General features: G+C 50.8%; 5 protein-coding genes across 5 annotated transcripts; 3 read left to right on the top strand and 2 right to left on the bottom strand.

Moving 5' to 3' along the window:
- Nucleotides 1-1327: 1327 nt before the first annotated feature.
- On the top strand, nucleotides 1328-2772 carry PC9H_002430 (uncharacterized protein; the record flags this gene model as incomplete). Its single annotated transcript, XM_036772068.1, has 4 exons — nucleotides 1328-1575; nucleotides 1625-1859; nucleotides 1919-2602; nucleotides 2656-2772. The coding sequence occupies 4 exons, from the start codon at nucleotides 1328-1330 to the stop codon at nucleotides 2770-2772; spliced, it is 1284 nt and encodes a 427-aa protein (XP_036625714.1).
- Nucleotides 2773-3340: 568 nt separating this feature from the next.
- Nucleotides 3341-4101, top strand: PNC1 (NAD(+) salvage pathway protein; the record flags this gene model as incomplete). Its single annotated transcript, XM_036772067.1, has 2 exons — nucleotides 3341-3418; nucleotides 3478-4101. 2 exons carry the CDS (start codon nucleotides 3341-3343, stop codon nucleotides 4099-4101), a joined length of 702 nt encoding a protein of 233 aa, XP_036625713.1.
- Nucleotides 4102-4537: 436 nt separating this feature from the next.
- On the bottom strand, nucleotides 4538-8688 carry PC9H_002428 (uncharacterized protein; the record flags this gene model as incomplete). The annotated part of the gene is made up of 5 exons (XM_036772066.1): nucleotides 4538-6517; nucleotides 6577-6607; nucleotides 6656-6984; nucleotides 7046-8034; nucleotides 8088-8688. The coding sequence occupies 5 exons, from the start codon at nucleotides 8686-8688 to the stop codon at nucleotides 4538-4540; spliced, it is 3930 nt and encodes a 1309-aa protein (XP_036625712.1).
- Nucleotides 8689-10771: 2083 nt separating this feature from the next.
- On the top strand, nucleotides 10772-12691 carry MCA1_4 (Ca(2+)-dependent cysteine protease; the record flags this gene model as incomplete). The annotated part of the gene is made up of 14 exons (XM_036772065.1): nucleotides 10772-10886; nucleotides 10949-11034; nucleotides 11094-11154; nucleotides 11207-11304; nucleotides 11358-11408; nucleotides 11464-11500; nucleotides 11560-11640; nucleotides 11693-12048; nucleotides 12110-12172; nucleotides 12237-12255; nucleotides 12316-12361; nucleotides 12413-12524; nucleotides 12589-12609; nucleotides 12665-12691. 14 exons carry the CDS (start codon nucleotides 10772-10774, stop codon nucleotides 12689-12691), a joined length of 1173 nt encoding a protein of 390 aa, XP_036625711.1.
- A 433-nt stretch (nucleotides 12692-13124) lies between these two features.
- On the bottom strand, nucleotides 13125-14980 carry MCA1_3 (Ca(2+)-dependent cysteine protease; the record flags this gene model as incomplete). Its single annotated transcript, XM_036772064.1, has 11 exons — nucleotides 13125-13151; nucleotides 13212-13232; nucleotides 13294-13402; nucleotides 13463-13484; nucleotides 13641-13713; nucleotides 13773-14206; nucleotides 14260-14398; nucleotides 14453-14550; nucleotides 14604-14664; nucleotides 14723-14808; nucleotides 14857-14980. 11 exons carry the CDS (start codon nucleotides 14978-14980, stop codon nucleotides 13125-13127), a joined length of 1194 nt encoding a protein of 397 aa, XP_036625710.1.
- Nucleotides 14981-15819: the final 839 nt, after the last annotated feature.

The raw sequence follows: 15819 nt of genomic DNA, 5'->3' as shown, positions 1-15819 counted from the left end.
GTATGGTGCCAAAGAAACTATTAGCTGCCGGGCGACGGGGGCACTCCCTCTACGCTGCAACGGTCTTGGAGTGAAAGTGGAAAATGTGATTTCGGCGGCGCGTCCAGGGTGCGTAGATCTAGCCATGGCTAGCTTGGGATGAATTCGCCCTCAGTCTACCGTATTGTTCAGCCGAGCAAGTTTTCTGTTTTCGCGATGTCTGCTAAGCGCTGAAGCTGAGTCTCAGGCGTCTATTGACACAGTTGTAATTTTGACATCGTCGACTCGAAACACTCGACCCCTGCACTTCGCAGCCCTTGAGCTTGATTAGAAGCCGTTCGCAAAAAGTCAACTTGATGAAGACTAACGCAAAACACTGGTCTATCAAACGTCTAGCGAGTGGCACGGGGGACTGCCTTCCATTCCAGTTCGAAGTCCTGGCGAGCTTCGACTTCTAACAGGTCTGTTTGACGGCCAAATGATCAATGGAGAGGCAACTGAAACGAGAGAGTATGAGCTACTGTCGCAGGAGTCAGCTACCAGTACCTTACGGGAGGGCCAGGGCCAGGGGCCCCATCCTTGCCTACAGTCACAGATGTCTGGCTAGCGACATCCCCTGCTCGTGATTACCTTAGTCGACTTGCGGTCGATTACGAGCAATGCCGAACCTAGGTGCGTTCCTATGTAGAGATGACTGGCAGGATGTCAAGATCATCCCGCTTGCATTCCGTTGCCAGCATGCATCATAACACCCGATATTGCTTCAATCCAGTAATATCATGGTATTCAAATATTCAAGCTTAAGCCTTTCGCCGAAAACCACTTCACGCACGAGCATTGGTATTAACAGTATCTTGATGATTCATTCTGAAGATTGATGATGTCAGTTGAACTGAGCTATTCAGGCATCCTGTCGCCCCATCAAGTCCCGTCGTTACTTGAAGGAATTCACGGGTCCGCGATTTTGATATCCCTGTCATTTGCATTACTGTCTGCGGACGCTCAACACGCGCTGTTTACGCGCACTGCCTCATATGTCGCTCAACGGTCAATGTCAATCGAGAATTGAGGTAACATCGAACCCTGAAGAGGGCCCAGAGGACACACCAGTCCCGCCTGTCCACGAGTGTATAAAACCCCCTCCAAGTCTCCTCTTGGAATCATTCACCTTTACTTCCTTCTCCTTCCCCCTTCTTCGGGCTTTCTTCTTTCACACTTAACGCCAATTACCCCTCACGTCTTTTGAGTCGTCCTTCTCGGAACTGGTTCCTCTTGCAATTCTTACCTTTGCAATTCGCGTCAACTTCATCTTTCGTCCTTCGAATTCATCTTCATCGCACATTTAATAATGTTCTTCACCAAATTTATCGCTGCCTCGGTCGTTGTCGTCGGTCTGTCCTCGTCCGCTTACGCACATGCTGCCGCCCACCCTGCTATGGGCATCAAGGAGCCCTTGAAACGCCCCGATGTCAGACGCCCCGATGCCAAGAACCCTTGTGGTACTGGCGTTGATATCGCTGCCAACTTGGAGAAGGCAGAAACCATTCAAGTTGCTGCTGACGGCACCTTCTCTGTAGTAGTGGAGAATTACAATGGGTTAGTGTCCTCGCGTATCCTAACTGAACTGGAATTGACCTGTCCATAGGGGAATCGACGGATCCAGACAGTTCACGCTCAAGGTCGATGCCACTGGTACGGGCAAGTCGTTCCAGGCCGGCACAATCACGAAGAACGGCCTGAAAGTCACGTACAAGAACGAGAAGGAGACGATTCAAGCTAAGCTACCCGCAGGCATGATCTGTCAAGGCGGACAAGCAGCCAACCTGTGCCTCGCGCAGTTCACCAATGCTGCCTACCAGAAGTTCGGTAATTGTGTTGTTGTGAGTATGATTTACTTGATTTAGACGCTGGGGTGATCTTATATGCATGGTTTATACAGCTCCAGCAAGGAAGCAGCTCTGTTGCTACGTCTAGCTCGTCTAGCAGCTCATCCTCCGCAAACAACAGCAACTCGGCATCGAGCAACGCGAACAGTTCCTCTACATCTAACGAGTCTGTCACAAAAGGCGCCAATGGAGCGGTCAATGTAAATAAATCCGCGTCCTCCGCCTCCGCAGACTCCAAGAGTGCCGCAAGCTCCGCTTCTGCTGCCAACGCCAACGCTGCCAACTCGAGCACGGTGAAGACGTCCGTCAATGGCAATGGCGCAGTGTTCACATCATCTGTCACTGGTGCTAACTCGGACTCCAGCACATCTTCCTCTGCTGCTGCCTCTAACTCGGCCAACACTGCCAACTCTGACACCAAGGTCGTTTCATCCACCAACCCCCATACCGGCGCGACCACCTCATCTACTGTCAAGTCCAACTCTGCATCTTCCATTGCCGCAGAATCTGCCTCGAGCGCTGCTTCTGCGGACAAGAGTTCTTCGTCAGCCGCTGTGACCTCTTTCGTGGATCCCAAGACGGGCAAGTCGACCAGCTCCACGGTGAAGTCGAGCAACAACTCCTCATCGTCCTCGAGCTCTTCCTCGTCTTCCTCGTCTTCGAATACCTCCAACTCTTCGAGCTCTGTTGTGTCATCCAACGGTGGACAGACCACTACCAAGCACCGCCGTGCCTATGTGAGTACTCTTTCGGCTGCCTGTCGATATCTGTATACTAATGTATTCCTCAGGGCTCCCGCCTCGCCCGTGCCCTCCTTGCCGAGGACGCCGATGCTGATAAGGAGGAGGTCGTAGAGGAGGTCATCGAAGTAGTCCGCCGATCCTTGATCAACTGGATCTGGGCCTAAACTCCTCTCCCTTCATCCGATACATTTGGACATTTCATCATTTCTGTGCCTTTTGATGCTTATTCGTGTTTACATTAAGGACAAGGACGAAGTAATTTAGACATCGACGACTTAGCCATTTATTCTTCGCTCCGCCTTTTACATTTACCCTTTGCTTCACTCTTGGCAGTGAATGCACACTTTTATACCTTCACATATATCTTAACGTTTGTTGCTTTTTCATGAGGCGGAGATGCTTTTATTTCACATTGACGTAGGGGACGACCATCTTTATTTTTTTATCACGATTTTGTATGTGCATACACCGATTTCCTAATTACAAGGCATTTGACTTGGCAGAATACCTCCTCGAGCAAGATTTGCCGCCACTGCAATCAACCAGAACCTCCCTGAAGGGCTTCTCTGTCGAAGCATAGTTATATTGTTATATTGAAAGCTTGGTTGAAGGGCAAGTTCCTGGAAGTAAATGAGTAGATAACTGGCACGTGGCCCTCGTTTTGTTGTTCGATTGAGCGATTGAGCATCGCTAGCTTTGTACATACAAGCTGTTCAAACCCAATAAACAGACATGCCCACCGGCACCATCCCTGCAGACTTTCACCCCGCCTTGCTTGTAATCGACATGCAAAACGACTTTTGTCCTCCGGTACGCCTCGCTTCTTCTCCCACAGACATTCAGCCGTCGTCTTCACCTTCTTCTCGAAGGATGGCTCCCTGGCTGTGACCGGGGGACGAGATATCGTACCTTGCATAAATAAACTACTCTCTACCCCCGCTTTCGCCCTACGAGTGGCGACAAAGGATTATCACCCCACCGACCATATATCGTTTGCCTGCAATCATCCCGCGCCCGACAACGTACCTTTCACTAGCTTTGCCCGCGTTATCAACCCCAACAATACGGAGGAGTCTTACACCACGAGGCTATGGCCGGAGCACTGTGTCCAAGGCACCGACGGTGCCGAACTTGTCAATGGGCTCAACATAGACGCCGTCGATCTGATTATCGAGAAAGGGCAAGATAAACGGGTGGAGATGTATTCTGTATTCTATGACCCATTCAAAGTCAGCGAAAGTACGGCCACGGCGGCACTCAAAGAGAAGGGTGTCACTTGGGTGTATGTTGTTGGCCTGGCGTATGATTATTGCGTAAAGGCCAGCGCGTTGGATGCTAGGACCGAGGGCTTCGAGGTTGTTGTAGTGAAAGACGGAACCAGAGCTGTGGATGCATCGAAACAAAATCTGGACGAGGTCGATGATCAACTCCGCCAGGCGGGTGTGAGGGTCGTGAGCATGGATGACGAGGAAATGGGTTGGTTGTCTTTGTGAGGTTGTACATGAACTTCGTCAATATATCCAGAGTATGAGCCTCAGTTGTAATTTTGATATATTGAATGTCAAAGCTTCGAATTTGGAGCTTTGAGGGCTAGGGACTTCTTGACTTGGAGTTGTTTAAATCCTGTGATTACGAGATAATACCGACAAAGAGGAGAGTAAGTAAATAAGGACATAGGTACGAATAGTAGTAAGAGAGGGGCACCCATATACATATAAGAGGAACCGGGAGAGAATGTGGGATCAAAGAGTAGTCCAGCTTCGAAAAGGGGTATTACTATTTGGCGATGAGACGAACGAGTGAATCTGGTATGCGTAAATGAGTGTGAGGCAGATTGATATATGAATGGAGGCATCGGTGCGTCAGCCACTATCCAACGTGGCTGATTGCATGCAGTTTATAGACAACCGGGGAACTTCATGGAATTCGTTAAGCATCCTCCTCCTCCTCCTCTTCCATGACGTTGTGTAGAGGTGCTCCGTGTACATAGCGGGCTGGACTAGCGCGGCCAGTTTCTTCGATGACCACGCGAGGCGGCTCCACGGGGGAGAGATCTACTGGAACATGCGCAGGGATGGCTATTTGCTGAGGCGCCAAGATGGTGGGGATGGGGATGGCAGCAGGGACGGTGTCCTTAGCTAGAACAGGAGCCCTCACAGGGACCGGAAGTCGCGATGGAGGTTGGATAACTGGCGCAGTGATGGGGGGTGGCAGCGTAGAAGGCTTGGGCGAAACACTTCGTTCACGTTCGCGATACATTTCAATCAAGGCGGCCGTCTTGGTTCCAAGTGGAGCTTTATCGGCGACGACCTCAGTTGCATGTCCGTTGCTGATGCCATTTCCATGATGCTGGCCATTGGTAATCGGAATTGCCGCTGGTATGCGGGGTAGTTCCACCTTGGACGGGGAGGGATCGCGTTGTGCAAGGTTTGCTTGCTCTACCTTGATACTCGTGGGGATTTCGGATTGGGCTGGCTTAGGTTTAAGAACCAATGGAGAGACGGCGGGACTGGCAACAGGCGAAACAGCCCGGACGGGGGGAACTTTGGGTAATGGTCGTAGCGGGGCGACGGGTTGTAGCAAGACTTCAGCTGCTTGAGGGGGTGTGACAGGTTCATTGTCGTTTCCACCTTCGTCGTCACTATCCATGTAAGCTAGACGATGTCTAGGATCTTCGTCGTCTTCAGGACTGTTCAATGCTGGTCTTCGCTCAGGATGCAGGTCAAAATAGCCTAATCCTTTCCGTGGTGGTAGAACGACTTCCTCGGGCGTCGGGTCCATGACGGGCTCCATAACGGGCTCTGCGCCCAGGGAAGATGCGTATTCTAAAGTATCCCGATCATCGATGCTCTCGACGAGCGTGCCCCGGGTGCGTGGCACAGTTTGGATCTCGTCCACATCTGCATCCTGCAAAGACTCGAACACTGAAATGGGCTGGGACACAGATGCTTCTTCCTCTTTCGCTCCAAATCGACGCTCTAACTCGTCATCGGATAGCGGGGACATGGAGCGCTCTTGCTGAACGCTTGCTAGCACCTGGGCTACCTCCAAGCTCGCCAGCTCCGGATCTGGGCCCACTCGCCGTCGTCGCTCCCCTGGAGCCCGCATCTCAGCTTCTTGCCCACCCATTCGCCGATTGTGAGTGGCTACCAGTATATCCACCCATGCATCGTCTCGTGATTGTCGTCTCTTCTGCTTCTCAGCCTCGTCCGTCACACCGTCGCCTCCACTATTCCGTTCTTCGTCACTATAACTCGCTAATCTTGTCTCAAATTCAACGCTCGAATACTCCGCAGGCGGGTAGGTCCCCTTCTTCGCCGGGTGTGGACTAACGGGAAGACCAGTGGAGAACTTAAATCGTGATTTCTTAGCAGAGGAAGGCGGTGGAGGGGGAGGCGATTCACCGTCACGGGCCTCATCCCTGGTATAAAGTTGCGGGATTCCCTGCGGTCTGGGCGTCGAGGAACGGTCAGTTGAGGACACAGGCAGAGGGCTCGTTGTTATTGTCCTAGCCCCACCGCCACTCAGAGAGATAACCTTCGTCACTGAGCCTCCGCGAAGCATGCTGTCGAACTCAGCGTCATGGCGTGAAGGGGTTAGGGGTGCAGCGTATCCACGTCCATTTGCCACCGATGGTGTCGTTTTCCACTGTTTGTTCTTCGATGGCGACGAGATAGTAGCCTGTGACGCTGATGAGAATAGAGAAGGCAGGCGCCGTCGACTAGACGACCCTAGGGCTGCCCGAAGTTTCTGCCGGTATTCAAGCGGAATGAATTCTTCAAAGAGAATCAGGGTGGCGGCTGAACGAGGATCCAAAGAAGATGACTGGGTGGAGCTTGAGAGTGATGTAGATAACGGGGATGAATCTGTGGCCGGAGAGCGCGAATGGGGCAACGACCTGAACTCGACCTTTGAACGGGGAACGCGAATGAACAAGGTATCCTACTTGCAGCAACGGATAAACCTACTAATGCCCAGTTGCATTCTCGATCAAGAAGACTCCAGTCTCCTTCTCTTGTGGTAGCCCCAGAGACCGGACTAAATGACTCACTAGCGGCTCTCTCCAGCTCAACCTCTAACCAACCACTTCCGCACACAAGATCACAGAACACGTCGACGAACCCTTCTTCCACAACTTCCTCTCCACCTAGGATAGGTTCCGTATCCCAGTCAAAGGCAGGCATATTCTTGTTGCTTTGTTGCTGGGCTTTCCGTAGTTTCTTCGTCAGCTCGGCTTCACGGACAGACCAAGAGGACATTGAGCTAACAATCGGCGTACTGAACTGCAGTGTGGTGGAAAGGGGATCGTCCGCGCGAGAGAATCCAGCAGATGAAAAGTCTGTCCATGATAGTGTAGCTCGTTTTTCCGATCGGGACTAGATACAAGGAGATGTATACTCAATGACGAGAGTTAAACGAGCACGAGGGGAGACGTACCATGCGAGCGCTTTCGGTTAAATCGAACTGAAGCTTCCTCTCAGCCTCCCCGTCTGCGCCGAGTCCCCCGAAGCCCATGGACTCGAACTCGCCCCATTTGAGGTCCGTTAGAGATCGAAATCGATCTTCACCCTCCCTAGATCCAAGTGATATGTTCATACTATCCATTGACGTCGCCGAAGACATCGTGGATGCAAATGAAGGCGTAGTTGAGATCGAGGTCGGCGAGCTTGTTGCTGAGGAAGAAGGGCCAGGTCCAAATTCGGGAACGACACTGGAGTGCATGTTCATCCGTTTCTTGTAGGATTCCGAATAGCGAGGAGGTAGCTTCATGCCCGGCGGCGTTATTCTCTGCCATTCTTTGGAAGATGCTAGGGCGTTGAAGGAGTTGGGGTTCAGACGCGCGGAAGGAGGGACGTATCCCCATGAGGCTCCACTCTTAACCAAATCGGCGCTGTACACTCTGACGTTCCGACGAACGCTGACAACGCGTACAGTGCGAGCTCCCCGTCGAGCTTGAGGGTGTCCATTCCTAGTACTTGAAAAGCTGATGTTGTTCAGCATTGAGGGGTATCCTTTGATCCATTCTTTCAGGCGAGTTGGAACGCCAAGTGTACCAAACGAAGCGTTATTAGCAAGGTCGCGAGCCTGCAAATCCCCGCCGAAGTCAACAGTGGAAGTTGCAGTACCGGGACGACCTGAAGGAAAGTCTTGCCAACGGATAAAAGCGAGAATGAGGTGTTCCGTGGCATTGGCGGCTTCGAGGTATTGTGTGTACGAGCCTTGAAATGTTTGCAATCGCAATTGGGGACCTAGCCCAAAGAATAGTGGCCCGAATAGGGTAGAAAGCGTGGGTGGCGTGTGGCCTGAAGAAGCGCTATTTGCAGTGAGGCGAGTCAACAGGGAGAATGTGGTCAAGATGACAGAGCGAAGAGGAGGGATTAGGTCGTCAAGGATGGTTGAGAAATGAGAAGGCGAATAACCCGTAGCTATCAGGGATCCAGAGGTCAGAGGAAAGAATTTGTGAACTTAACAGACGCACCAGCTTCCGTTTCTTTGAATTGGCGATACATATCCCAAGGAAGGAGCCCCCTAACCTCTTGACCACCTTGTATTCGCATTGCTCGGGCCAACCCCCAACGCAAACACATCCCTAAGTCATGAGGGCCGGCGAAACGCGCCTCCTCTCGCCATCGTTTGTCCGCTTTCTCTAACGAAACTCCGGATTTACACGTCTCCAAGAACAAGGAAATCAACCTCTTCACTGCCGACGGTGAAATGTCCAAGGCAGAACTGCTGAATATGAATGGCGTCGTTATGCCGCCCCGCGTGACGAGCTCGTGGGTCAAGACCTCGACCAGTCGAGCAACGTCTTGGATCCCTAGCACGACATGTCGCTCATAGGAAAGGTAGCCATAGTCGTGATCCTTTGGGGGTTGAAACCCTCCAAACTCGTCTCGCGGTCGGTCGAGGTGTGTCGGAAGAAATGAGTTATCTGGTAGTTGAGGCTCAGGTGGTGGTGGGAGATTGGCCTGCTTTTTCTTCGACTTCTTGGAGGACGGCGAGGAGATGGCACCAAATTCGTCGACCTGCGGCTTTTTTGGCGTCGAATTGGTTCGTGACCGAGAGAATAGACTGTGCATTCGACTTCGCAGAAAATCTCTGCACCTTGGACGAGGAGGATGCAAAGGCCAAGTACAAATTTGTGCCTAGCCTGGACGCCATCCAGGTCAAACACAGACAAATAACCTCTTGATTCTTTGAATTCTTCTGTTGCAATCACCGGTACCAAATGACCGTCACCATCTTGGTGTATTCATAGCACAGCGACAATGATGCACATGCACATGGGCGTCGACATCTTGCGATAAAAAGCATCGCCACAAGTCAAAGAAACTCCCCCCTAAGAACCTCGTCTTCTAGCCCGAAGCAGTCGAGGGGACCCCCGACATTCCGCAAATACCTTCTCTCGACCGATCTCCTCGCCATGGGCGTCGATCTACGCCAGATCCGGGCGCTGCTGAATCTGATGCCCATGGAGCAGCGATTTTAATTTTCTTTTTCGCGAACTCCATTGAGCGCTAAAATCATATGTTTTGGCGCTCAGGCTTATGGATTTCTTCCAGGAACCCAAACAGCCTTCTACTCGGAGCGCAGGTCATGTTCGGCTTGATTGACGGCTTCCATCGCAACGTCGAGGCCTGGCGCTTTTTGCCGTTCACTGTTACACCGTTGCTTCTCGGTCAATGAACGCGCGTCGACATTCGACTTACGTGACTGTTCATACGGCTTTCCTCCATCGGACTTGACTGTGCTGTAATGACTGGAGCAACTACGCCCGAGAACTACGTCTACCACGGCTCGGGCGATCACGACATTGACGAGAAACCTGGACCACTCTCACGTATATCTAGAATCGTGTGGCCGAGCCTATGCGATTTATTGCATTGGTAGCACACATACCGCATCAATGCATCACCCATCAATGTCTCCCGCATTGGTCATCAATCCCCCTGCGAAATATTCGCGACGCGTCAATATACCGCCAGATCATGGCAGCATGTTCAGTGAGAACTCGCGTTCAGAATTTCCTCTAGACAGTCATTGGCGATGAGCACAGTCAAATTCTTCACCTTCGTCCTGGCATCCTCAGTAAGTCCCGCGGCACCGCTTCAACTCTCCGCACGGCTCACATTCCCTTCACAGGGCCTCATGCACATGGCCCAGGATTGAAAACCACCCCTCCACATAGTTCCTCAACATTAACTTCAGCCTCGTTCAGACCCTTTGGTTTCCACGATACACGCGCGAAATAGAACACAGCTGCATCTTCAACATGAAGTACACACGCATTCACTACCCTCGCCTCGTCACAATGATCCCGCACGGACGGCCGACCTTACTCTTGTAACTAGATGGCTAGTAGCACCCTATTTGAGAAGCCCCGGAGTTTGGGTCAAACATGGAAAGCTTTTGCCGAAAATACCCTAACAATTGCTCAGAGCGCCAGTGTGTCGAACATTGTTTAGATAAAACATCTTTATACATCCATGCAGCTTTGATGTGCACATCTGGCAGCAGCAAGGCACGATGCAGTCTACCGCACAGGACTTATACTGCATCATCATCAGTGAGTATCGCATCACTGAATCAATCCCTTGCTGTTATAGCTATTCTTATCGTTGAACCGCTTTGCGTTAGGATGCTGTAGAAATTGAAGGACAAGACGGCACGAGGTTGGCACATTGTTGCTGCTACATCCTGAGCAAGTGCGGCCAGGCGGAGGACAGCTGCAAATAACACCGATGGTACCGTGAGGTCCACGCCTGTAAACCATGTAATCATCCCCCCAGGTTTGACCCCGTCTTTCCCCCAGATTAAGACGCCTGATTCCTGGGGATTCACGTCGCTCTCTCCCTGGGTCCGACACATGCGATCCCACTAAGCCTTCTTGATAGTCCGCCCTTGAATGTCCGTCCTATATCAGCACGCCATGAGAAACATATAACCACTTTAAGACTTGATCGCGCTGATCAGAAGTCATGAATGGGAATAGAAGGGCACATGGACGCCTCCGAGCGTCTATGCGGCTGTTCTTTGCTGCAGTGCTAGGTTCGAACAGGTATCACCACCGGTTTTGTCGGTATCAAAACAGGGCTCGCCGCTTGGCATATAAGGATCTCGTATGTGTTCCTTGCTCTCTCACTAAATCCCTCCCAAACCAATATGTGCTCTTCTGTCCCCAACGTTGGTAAACGCAAAGCCCTTCTCATTGGCATCGGCGAGCCCAACAGGCCCGGTCCGAGGAACGATGCATTGAAAGTGAAGAAACTGCTCATGGGTATGTCCGCATTCTTCCATCTGATTGCCGTCATGCTACCATTCTAACGATCGAGTATACAGACAAATACATGTACAAGAAGACTGACATTGTGCTCATGCATGACAAGCAACGGATAGGACGGCTTATGCCAACCAAGGATAACATCGTACGTTGCTGTCTCGTTCTCTCGCTACGCTTAGCGCCTTATCATGCCATTACTGCTAGCTACGGGAGATTGACAATCTTGTGAGGGATTGTCAGCCAGGAGATCGTTTCGTATTCCATTGTAACTCCCGCCCCCGCATTTCAGGTTTCGTAATGTTGATAACGTTTGACAGATTCTGGCCATACCGGACAAGAGAAGAATCTAGATGGTACGGAGGTCGATGGCCTGGACGAGCTCATCCAGACTACGACGGACCCAATTCTTGACGATGTACGAGAGCAACGATTACTTGATTCTACGCATGAGCTGATGTTCGTTGATAGGTCTTAAGGACAAGGCTAGTCGATCCGCTACGCCCTGGCAGTCAGCTTGTCGTAAGTCCTATCATAGTAGCTCTTCCTGCTGCAGATTAACTTATTGTGAGGGTAGGCGATATTAGACTCGTGCCATTCGGCAACCTTACTCGGTATGTCATCATCTCATAACCATCTAGCCCTCCGTTTGACTGACACTCGCACCACTAAGACCTACCACACGTGGATTGCCAGTTATCCAACACCAAAGATGAGGCACCCAAGGAGTATCCCCGTGTGGTATTGGCTGACCGTGAGTTTCCATACTGTAGCGCCATCGTCCAAGGCTGATTTACCCTCGAAAGTCAAACGGCCCCTAGGTCAGTGCAAGAACCGTCTCGTTCGCCAGCCGTCATCGTCAAAGCAACCGAGAGCAAAGAAGCCGCGCCTCACGCTGGACACCATCACACGATCCCCGAGGCCATCTTTCGCATCATCTGGCCCTCTCACTTCCATTCCCCCCCAGACGCAAGCGTCAAGTTTCCTTTCACCGGTTGCATTCAACGATGGCGCGCCTGACTACATCAAGGCCAAAGGAACCATCGATACAAGCAGTCCATCCACCTCCAGCGTGGACTTCTACGATACGGAAAAGTGCTGCAATTGCCGTCTTACTCTGAAAGACGAATCCCAGAAGGACAAACTAGAGCTGCCGCGAGTTGTCCGTAGTCCCTTTTGGCATGCCCTACGAACCTTGCCCTGACGCATTGGTGATCTTCTAGTTGGCCATTTCGTCATGCAAGGATTCTCAAGTCTCGTACGAGGACGGGAACCGAATGACGAAGGTACGCGCTTCTTTCCTTTCTTCTCACCCAACACGTCGATTTACGTTCAATTGCTCCTGTCCAGGTGCTATGTAACTATTTGAGTAAGCCTTTCCTCGACACCAGCATCAAATGTAACCTAACTATCGATCACGTCACTACAGGAGCCAATCCCAACCCTCCCCTCCACAGACTCTTCAATGACATAAGGTTCGTTGTACCTCTAACGTGGTGTAGTGTCACCTACTCACCCACTCCCAGCTTCAGCCTCTTTAGTCCAGCGTACAAACGCGCGAAATCCGAGAGCTGGGTCGAATGGGCTCGGTCCCAATGTCGAGGTGGTTCTCGGCCGAATGCGTACCAACATCCTTCGGTGAGTACAGCGCAACCACTATCAGCTAACTAGCACATACTTACTTGCTGTCCATCATTCTCAGCTCTCGAGTCTCCAACGTCTGGTAAGGGCTTCATCTCCGGCGCCCATTCGTCTAACTGACCTTTTATCTCCTTCAGAACCCCAACCACAAGCTTAGTCTGTGATTCCAAGCCGTTTATATATTAGCATTCTTGTCGCAATACCGTAATACCATCCACCTTCGGACACGTATATTAGAATCGTCCTTATTTGCATGATATATCAAACTATGTAATTACGTATCAATTCAAAGCTATTCAAAGTCTAGAATGAAGAGTACTCCTGATCGTCCCCCCGAACACCTCCTTAGTATCGACGCAGAGAAGTATGTTTCGCCCTGATTACGGAGCATGCTGCCACAGTCGTAATAATCGTTCGTTAGTATAACTGATTTAGCCTTGTGAAGCAGCATCAATCGATGATCATCGCCAGTGAGAGATATGGCAACCTCTTTGAACTATTTCGTCTCCAGAGATACCTTGATACAGCATACATAGTACAAACAAGCGATTGCAGATTTCAATACATTAACTTCAACGACGCAGTGGACGGGCAGAATTATAGACTGAACGTGTGCTCGAGATTCTGAAAAAGGTCAAAGGTGAGTTCACGGCCATGACGAATCCATGAGAAACGACGACATACCAAGCGCTGTAAACTGGAGAGCTAAAAATAATACGGGCGGAATTATCATGGCTGAACTTCTCCTATCCGTCACAATGCTTACCGAAGGTTGCTGGTATGCATTGGGCAAAGCACCCTCGTCAAATTCTCTCTTGTATTCATCCCAACCTTCTGAATGGATCCTATCCCAGGCGGGAGTAAATAGGCTGAAGCTGTGCAATGGTAAGCATGGTAGCCTCCCTCGGTTACGCTCTATGTAAAACTGAACTAACCTGATGACATTGAAGAGTTTTTCTACAGTGGGGTGAGGGTTGTTTTCTTCGCGCGCAGGGATTAGAGCAGGTTCTCCGCTCCTCCGATGTGAAAGACATGCTCACTTAGATAGCAACATAGAACCTGTCGAAGGAAAATGGAAACATCAGAATCGGCTCGGATAATGGAAAGAAGTACGTGCATCTGTCATCCCTTTCCCCTCGGCATCTTCATAAGAGTACTGAGAGTCCTTGCATGAAGAGATGGCTAGCTAGACAGACGAGTCTGTCAGCCCACCAACGACAAATGTATAGTACTGACGACACGAACCACTTGCGCTAGCTCCGACTTTTCCTTTCGAACCTGATCCTTCTCGAGGGGAGAACACTCTTTGTGACAGCAGTATTCTCCGTAGAAATCCAAATTAGATTGGATCAAGTCCGGCGAGAACGCCGAAGTCGTCTTGGGTAGAAGAGCCGTCAGAGGGCCTCGCACCCTGAAGCTTCGCGTTGTAGACCTCGTAAGCACTTTCAGCGAGAGACGGGATTTCTTCAGTTTGCCAGCTTTCGAGGAGGGCTGACGGGCAGGGCGCCTCTTGGATCGCCTCAAGGACCGTTTGACTTCCATGCCAACATCAACTTCTGCCGATGGGATGCTGGGCACTAGCATAGACTCACGGTCGTTTATCGTCACACGCACGTCTTCCTTGACGGTATGTTCGTCGGGAGACAGGGGAGGGAGTTGACAATCCACATGGGGTAAATCTGATGCTTTGGTAAGGGGGTTGAACGGTTAGAATAATAGGCAGTAAGAATACCTAGCAGAGTTTCCGAATGACAGGTGTCCAGAACAGCCTGCCACTGTAATTGGCTATATCTGCGCCGCTGAGGAATCGGGAGACTCACAACAAATTGGCTACCAGGGCATAGTGGATCAATCAACCTCGCCCTCAATTCCTGGTGTAAAGGTAAAGTCAGTCAAACTTTGCTGAGGGAAAGGTGTCGTTTTACATCATCAAGGATGGGTCCCGTTTTCGTCTCTATACGCTCGTCTTTGCCGTCTTTTTCTGTACCGTCCAAATTGTCCTGTTGGCCACTGTGTCCTGAATCTAGGGGCAAGGTTAACGGAATCGACTGCGCATCGGAAGAGGCCGAGACGTACAGTGAAAGACAAAGCGGTCCCCAGGTTTACAGCCCGCCACAAGATTATCGATTTCCCGAAGCTGTGATATGGATTGCCCTGCTGAGCAATGTCGTTAGCTAGTCGAGAAGATGTCTTACAATGTTTTCTCTGGTAGGTACAAGCTTGGCGTCCCTTTGCTTGTCGTACATAACCACGATGTCGCTGTTCTTATACGCGTATGTTTCTTCATGGTTGTGAGAGGGTTGCAGCCAGGCGAGGGACGCCGACATACCGCGAAGTAATTTTCTCATTTTCTTCACATCGTTCCTTGGGCCAACGGACAAGGGCTGGCCTGAACCATCATCGCTAATGCCAATGAGAAGAGCCTTGCGTTTTCCGTTGCCGTTGCCGGTCATCTGGGAGGTACTTAGGTCAGAGGAATCCCATCGAAATCTCCGTGCAACGCTCACTTTATATGTGGATCAATAGAGTAGACGCCTGGGGGACCACATGGGCCCCTTATTTCAGAGAGAGCAGGCATTGATCAAGGCAATAAACCCTAACATGGCAACGACAAGCACCCTTTTCTCAGGCAGATACCAATTATACTGGGATAGAACGGTTGTTAAAGGTTCTAGAGCTTGGCTCGGAAGGAAAGCGCTAGAAAATAGACGCTTCCTAATTTCTGGTCGAGGAGAAAGCGAGTGCAAAGCACAACCTTTGATAATGGAGAAGTAGGAACTCTACAGTCGGAGAGCAGTTACACCCTCGGAGCCAGGAGGCGTAGCGGCAAACCTCACGACATGTTACCTTCATGATCATGAAAAGTATGTTCCAAGTATAAACAGTGAGAACAGCCACTACATCGTGGTAAGACATTCTGCACTTACAATCGAAGGATCAATCATGCGGTGCTCCACTAAATTGAATGTGTGACAAATATAGTCGACCGCCATGCACCAAGTCATGAACGGAACAAGCGGCTCAACTGGAACCGACGATACATTCCACCGTACTGTCTTACCGCGTATGCTGTCAACAGGATGCACTCCAGGCTTGCGGTAAATTTTGGACGCAGTGCGTTTACTCACCTTAGACTGAATTCAACATCTGTGCATCAAGTGACAAAGCTCAATCTTTTCGGAAGTACCGCAAAGTAGAGTTGGATAGATCCATGTCAGGTATCGGACAGGTGCTGAGCAGCCAACTTTGACGACGGTAGACGATGCGTGGTTCGTTGAGGAGCAGAATCCAG

Source organism: Pleurotus ostreatus, assembly GCF_014466165.1.
Source record: "Pleurotus ostreatus strain PC9 chromosome Unknown scaffold_11, whole genome shotgun sequence".
Lineage (NCBI taxonomy): Eukaryota > Fungi > Basidiomycota > Agaricomycetes > Agaricales > Pleurotaceae > Pleurotus > Pleurotus ostreatus.
Note: the sequence above shows the minus strand (reverse complement) of the source record. Positions and strands in the feature narration are given on the sequence as shown.